This window comes from Vollenhovia emeryi, unplaced genomic scaffold, assembly GCF_000949405.1.
Source record: "Vollenhovia emeryi isolate VEMERY1.0 unplaced genomic scaffold, V.emery_V1.0 DF939125.1, whole genome shotgun sequence".
Taxonomy (NCBI): Eukaryota; Metazoa; Arthropoda; class Insecta; order Hymenoptera; family Formicidae; genus Vollenhovia; species Vollenhovia emeryi.
In genome coordinates, this window is record NW_011967241.1 from 41,101 (window position 1) to 48,685 (window position 7,585).

Sequence of the window (7,585 nt, forward strand, 5' to 3'; positions counted from 1 at the left end):
CAAACCTTAATAATTCAAAAAGTTCTTAATAAAAAAATACTTTATTATAGTGTTTTGGAAAGCTCTCGAGGTTAGCTACAAGAATATGTAATGAAAAATAGGGGTTCCAATTTAAAAAAAACAAGTTGACCTTGAAATGACCTTGAAGGTCAAGGTCAAGGTTAAATTCAAGGTCACCATCGGATAGCCAGGGAAAAATCCTAAAACTTTTGTATTTACCATTTTTCAAAAAAATTCAATCCAGACGAGTTATCCGAAGGTTTCCATACATTTGACTCACCCTGTATGATAGTTTATACTTTGCAATACACTCTTATGTAAATCTAACATCATTTGAACGAAATTACATTAGAAAGCGATATCCTAATCTGACTGAGAATAATGTAATATTTGAAAAAGTTACAAAGCAGCCAGACCTAGCATCGTGTGGGATATTTGCAGCAGCATTTGCTGTATCAATAGCATTGGGTGAAAATCCATCTTGTAAAAAATATTCATTAGATATGCAAATAATGCGTAGGCATTGTCTAAGGATCATTAATGAGAAAATATTACTACCTTTCCCAGAAGAATAATCTTGAATAAAAACTTATGAAAACTAAAAATAGAAATACGAGAAAAGAAATCAAATTCAACTATTACGTAAATTATTTTTGTGAAAATGCCGAGAAAAATGCATTCTGCGCTATGCGCAGTGAGTATTATAAAAATGCATTCTGCGCTGTGCGCAGTGAGTATTAGAAAAATGCATTCTGCGCTTTACGCAGTGAGTATTATGAAAATGCATTCTGCTCTGAGCTAAGTGAGTATTATGAAAATGCATTCTGCAATGAACGCAGTTCCTGCCACATTGACGGGCACATTAATTGTTAATTATTAGATGAACTGCTAATGAGCTCAGATAGTGAATCCCAAGAGTATCTTTCTAGAGATTATCCTAACTGTAAGTGCATTCCACATCACCATTGTAGGAGGAATAGGTCAACACAAACAGAGGAATCTCCAGTTGGATACACAGTTCTCAGATCTCTGGATTTAATAGAGATACCAAAACCAGTGTTTTGTGAAGAAAGAGTGGTGAGGGATCAAAGTACTCAAGTTAATTTAATTTTTAATTTAGATCCAAAAGATTTATAAAGAAGTTAACTTAACAGCTCAGGGACTATCGATAATAGGAGAAGATACACCAGACAATTCTGAATTAGATGAAATTATAGTAAAACATATATCTCCTATAAAGAAGATTAGGAAAAGGACAATCCATAAAATTCCACAATGGCAGATGCAAGCCTTCGAGAACGAATAGCAAAGTTGACTGTTGATAGAGATTATGTTAGTCAATTGGCTAACATTATTTCTGAATTGAATCTTAATAATGAAGAAGCTGAAGCTTATTTTGATACATTAAAAACTGAAGCCTTAGATGTATCTCTGAAGGAACTTAGAATTTTCAATGAGATTGCTAAGTATGAGGGATTTAATCCCAAAGATATGTTTGCAACATTGTTTGCTAGACATAAGGCAACCTCTGAAATGATTGCTACCAACCCAGGCTCAAAGATAGAACAAATATTAACTGCAGTTATTAACAATGAAGAGTATCAAATGACTTTTTCAAATAACATGAAATTCAATAGTGACATGCAGTATATTTGTTTAATGTTCATTACTAGAGGTGCTGCATATGACAAAATTATTAAAAAGAGTTCCGAAATGATGAAAAATTGTTTACAAATAATGAAAACAAAATACAATATTAATACCATGAAGCGTAGAGCTGGACAGTCACTAGAAGCAAAAACAGTTACTATACCTAGGATTGCAGTCACTTTTCCCAATATCACTGTGGATCTTTTCAACAAAGGATTTGGGAGAAGTGTCTACAATTATGAAGCAGTTTTCCCCGATAAGAATATCCCTAGAGCTTTCTTCTCTCCCATGATGACAGCACTGCTACCCCATAGTCCTGATGCACCATTAGCTGCAATGGTGCTTTTATCAGTTTTGACAGATGATGTTTTGAACCAAGTGGGAGAGAAAACAGGTCTTGAGCAAATTTATACATTCTCTCTTGCTTCATACAATTCTACTGCTCTAACAGAGCCAGTGAAAATAAAACTCTGCACTATGTGGAAGTTAACTACTAGACAGCCAAATGGGAGTTTTAAGTATAGTGTTGAAATCAAGAGTTTAAATCCTATATCTATAGAGAAAATCAGAAGGTTAAGATCTAATGACCCCAACCTTGAGTTTGTACTTAGTAAGCTAGAAAATTTGTAAAAAGGCTTGTAAGATATTTAAATGATATGTTTATTATGACTTTATCACGTGTAAAGCGCGGATAAGCTCGAACCGGAGCTGAGCCGTGCGCGCGAAAAGCCCGGGACTCGCCTTTGTGAAGGGACCAGCGACGGTCGGTCCTGCGAGCAGTACGCGATAATTAGACCTGAGTATCCGAGTTCATACGGATAAAGCCGCGCAGTGTTAGTGGACCATTTGTAACTTTATTGGTGCTTTAAATACAGTGCAGTTATAATCAACCATGAACCAAGTGATAAATTCAGTGCTTGCCCACCCACTCAAGTTCCCCCATCTTCCTGACCTAATCCGGCTATTCATTACATTTCAGCAATTTTATTATTTCCTAAATTATTGAGAGTCAATCCTGACACAGATTTTATATATAAATATACTTTTAAAATGTGAATTGAATCATAGGTTAGTTTCATTTTGTTAAGTTTAGTTTAGATCTTTCAATACATATATCCTTAAATTGTGAATTAGATTGTAAGTTAGTCTTATTGTTATGAGTTAGTTTTATAATATCCTAGTCTATAAGTTGTTTAGAATTAGTATTTTCTTGTATTGTATTGTTCATGTATTAAAGTTAATAAATAAGTTCATAGTTTAACAGTGAGTATGATGAAAATGCATTCTGCGTTGTGCGCAGTGATTACTGTGAAAATGCATTCTGCATTAAACGCAGTGATTACTATGAAAATGCATTCTGTGATAAAGGAAAATTAGTGATCCTTTAACTTGCTGTCGAGCGTAGATTGATAAACAAGAAACGGGAGATTTCTAGCTTTAGAAATCACGGTTATATTATTTAGTAAAGAGAGTAAGTATAATAGGGCTCCAGGCGAAGGTCTCTCTCTACTATAAAAACCTAACGCGCCATTAAGTGGAACCTCATGGGTGGTGTGAAAATCCACCATTCTAATCAAAAAATAAAGGTGCAATTTGAAAATTTGGCAGCATTATCATTGTAGCAAGTTGTCTATTTAAATTTGGCTTCCTCATAGAGGAAGCATGGTGAGTTAATGTGCAAATTAATAATTTGGACATTGCTTATTCTTAGTTGTAAAAATGCAAATTGGAAATTTGTACATTACTTCGTCATCATGAGGGCAAGTGATTATTAAAAATTTGGGCACCGTCATAGAAGAGGATTTGTGAGTTTAGGTGCATTATGGAAGTTGTCTAATCCAGAATTTTTATTTGCACACAACGCCTTCTCTATGAGAAAGCCATATCCAAATTTCTACTCCTCTTCGCATACGTGTTTTTGGCTTCCTCATAGAGAAGGCCAAATTTCCAAATTTTCAAATTGCACCTTTAAAAAAAATTGGCCACATGTTTGAAACAGTTTTTAAAGGAACTCTATTAATATACCTAATCTATTGCTTTTTCTAGTATTTACCCTTTCCTCAAAAAAAAATTAATAATTATCTTTTGTTGCCAGAAAGACATTAATCGAAAGTAACAAATAACCAAATGCTTTCTGCTCAAGTTTTGATACAAGATACAAAATAAGTATACTTATAAAAAAAAGTATACGACGGAATGGAATGGAGATCGCAGTTATACAAGAAGCTCCTGCACTCTGATTTTTCTTACGCTATTATCACAATGGCAAGTTTTCTTACTCAATATATGGCGTTTACTTCGTAAACGCTTCTGACGGTATCTGCCCACGTTTAAAGAACTCGTGAAAAGCAGAGAGTGCATTATCATAATTCCACTGAGTCTCTTGTAAGCACTTTAAGCTCCATTCCAGATTCATATTTGTATGCTGATTTAACGTCACCGGTTTCGCTACTTCTGAAGTTTCCAACGGCACCGTCTGCGGTTGCGGTTGACTTCTGAGCTGATTCAGTTGCTGATGCAGTTGCTTCAATTGCGCATCAGGCGGCTGACTAATGTGCATCTGTTCGTTTCGAATACAATAACCGTCACCTTCCGGAACAATTAGGAAGGTGCGGTTAAAGTGACGAATGGGCTCGTCTTTATCAAGTTCTTGAAAGTAACCCGTTATAGTAATGAACATCATTGCTTTCTGTAAATACATAAAAACTAATTGACTTATTTGTTTTCAATTAATAAAAAATAAATTATAAGTTTGTCTTTATCTCACATATGAGTAATAAAATGTAATACACAGCAGTATAATAGGACAACTCGTAGTTATATATAATTACTTACTGTTGCAAGAGTGATGTCCATGGTAAAGGTATTCAATAAATGCCTGGTCTTTGGCATTTCCGATATAAACGAAACTACAGGCAATCTACCCTGTTTTAATAACTTCTGTCTTCTATTTGAATCATTTGTTCTAAATAAGTTTCTATTCTCCGTGAAATACCCATTTAACTTGTGATTATTGTTATGGAAATTGGTTATCGTCAGGCTTAAGCATGCATTTTCGGCGTATGCATCGAGTAAAGGTTGATTATCGCTATCAAATATCGTGAAGTATTGTTGCAAAAACTAGCTCGCTATCTCTTGAATTTTAGGATCCGAAACATTCTTTGCGATGGAGGTATCCTGGCAGTTATGTTGATAACATAAAAAATAATTGGACGCGGTAATTCTATGCCATCCAATCGTAGCAACCTGGGGAATCTCTTTCGAACGTCAGTTGTGTAATCACTTTGCCGGGATTTATACCTGTTGCACACAGGGTTTCCCGACAAGTTCAATTCTTCCAATTTGAGATTCTTAATACCATTCAGTTGGTGAATATCTTTGATCTAAAATATGCAATAAATCAGGTTTTAAAACCGGGACATTATATTGACGATCACGTCATATATATATTTTTTATTCGCGCGGTCACTTACCGTATTATCACCAATATAAAGAATCTTTAATTTCGAGAACTTCTTATTCAACATCTCAAGTCTCTCGAGATTCTATAACTTGTTGCCCTCTAAGTTCAATGCTTCTAGATTCGGAATGTGTTCCCCAACAATATCCAACACAGCCATCAAGACATAACAGGGTGACACAAACTGGAAATCCGGGCTTCGCCTTCACTTGTAACTTGAATCCATCATTCACCTTGCGATCGCAACGCAACAATACGTTCGCCGTCTTATGATCGTCAATATAGAAACTGGAATAATATTTTCCTTCTCATACTTATTACCAAATGGTATCTGTAAGACACAAGTAAAAAAATTTAGTCCAAGCTGTAATATACATATCATTGACATAACATATATATTTGCGTACAAAACTCTCTCGCTCTCGCTCGAGATAAGATAAGGTCGATTCAGACTATACGTAATACATCTATAGACATATAAAAGATAGACTGCTTATGAGGTAGTGGGGGATGTCCTCCTGAGGGAAAAGGACAACACCAATTTATTTGGGTATCTATCTTCTTCTAGTGTACTTCTAGTCTACGTGTGATCACGTGTGATCACGTGGGCGTGATCACGTGATCGCCTTCAAATCACGTCCACTAGAGGAAGACAGATACCCAAATAAATTCAAGTTGTCCTTTTCCCTCAGGAGGATGCACCCACCTAGGGTTCCACTGCCTCATAAGCAGTCTATCTTTTATATGTCTATGAATACGACACGGACCGTCACGTTCCGGCAAGGACACGGATCGGCAGCCATTGACGGAACATGCAGGTCGGTGCCGGTCCGTGTCGTTGCCGGAACGTGCCGGTCCGTGTCGCTTAGCCTGAATCGACCTTTATTCGTTAACAAATTGATTTGCCACTTTTTCTCCCGCGCAGTTAATTTCCTCCGTATCGCGCGACCGACTTGATCATCCGCGCTGCAGAGACGCGCGTATCAAAGCGGGGAAAAAAATTGCGCAGTTGCATACTCGGCACAGAGCAGAGCGTTCATCTTTTCTTCTCGTATCCAACACCAACGGACCGTTGCAGCGCGTACGCAAAATGAACCGAACAGATAAACGCGGGCGGGATATCATTTCGCGCTCCCGCGGGAGAAAACCGCGAGCCCGAATCGCGCGTAGCGAGCCGTGAAGCGGCTGAGAGCACTCACCAAAATACCCGTTGTTCTCGTTTCCTCGGTTACGTCGGCCGCCCCATCTATTGTTGCCTGATCTTTTCGGCATCTCGCTCGAGTCCACGGAACACAAGGGATCCACGAAGCGAAAACCGCGAAACATCTAGAAAATCTATCCTATCTACTCGCACAACCCTACTCCTAACGTCTCTCTTTGCCCTTCACTTTACGAGCTACGCAAGCACATCCGAACCCTAGCTACGCTGTGGCACGAATGAGCGGGAAACGAGCGAGATGCGCCGCGATTCGCGGCTGTCGGGTCGTGACGACGCTGCGCGCGCATGCGCAGAGGGGGAGCCGCCGATGACGACGCGACCGATGATTGGCCGAACCGTGCGGCAGCCTGCGTACTTTCCCCGAAGGGCGGTATTTCTTGTGGAAATTTTTCTTCTATCCTTCTTCGGCGCGTAACGAATGACAAGGATAGAAAGCGGGCGGTTCAACGTACATACGGTCGTCTAAACACGGCGCAGGCAAGAACCTGCAAACTGACCGTTCATTCTCACGGTCTTTGCAGAAACTATATAGCGGAACGAGTCTGTTTTGAAAATATTTTCTGTCCCTCTGCAAGTTTGCAGAGAAAGAGAGTTTATTGTTGAAAGCTATCACGTTGCTTTGTGCTCTGTCCCTTAGACAGCGTAGATTAAAGGCTGGTTTATGCAAGGCCGTGACCGTTAACTTGTGCCGGAATCGGTAAAAATTAACAAATTACAGCCAACTATTCTCTACACGTTTAACGTATATACACTGATTATTTTTTCCACAAAATCTGTAAAATATACAATTGCTTGATGTGTGATGTATTAATGAGTGATAAATGGTTTATTACTTAAATATTAATCTGAATTTGGTTCACGCAATGTTTCATGTAAAGCCCTCAAATAGTAAATCTATAAATATTTTTCTTAATTTTTCCACTGCGAGCTTTTGGTATGATTCATTACATGTATACTGAATATCTTATTTGAATTATTATGCATGTAACGTACCAAAATATAAGATACGTGCTATGCATATATTTTATTATTGGTATGAACAATTTACTTCTTGCAATACTTTGTACTACTTTAGACACTATTTTAAGGGTATTATGTTAATATTGGAATTAATATTACTTAATCAAATGTAAGACACACATTTTAACGGTAATTGAATATCATTAAATACTAATAATAATATATTAGGTGTATACGTGTACAAAGCGCAATTCGTACTTAAGGTATGCCGAAAAAATATGTAATAATTTCGAATC

General features: G+C 37.4%; 1 protein-coding gene across 1 annotated transcript; it reads right to left on the reverse strand.

Moving 5' to 3' along the window:
- Positions 1–3,380: 3,380 nt before the first annotated feature.
- LOC105569168 (nuclear RNA export factor 1-like) lies at positions 3,381–6,875 on the reverse strand. The gene is given in 5 exon segments (XM_012025367.1): positions 3,381–4,339; positions 4,486–4,802; positions 4,805–5,033; positions 5,124–5,441; positions 6,310–6,875. Coding segments are annotated over 4 exon segments (1,089 nt in total). The 5' UTR covers positions 5,271–5,441; positions 6,310–6,875; the 3' UTR covers positions 3,381–3,943.
- Between the last annotated feature and the right edge of the window lie 710 nt (positions 6,876–7,585).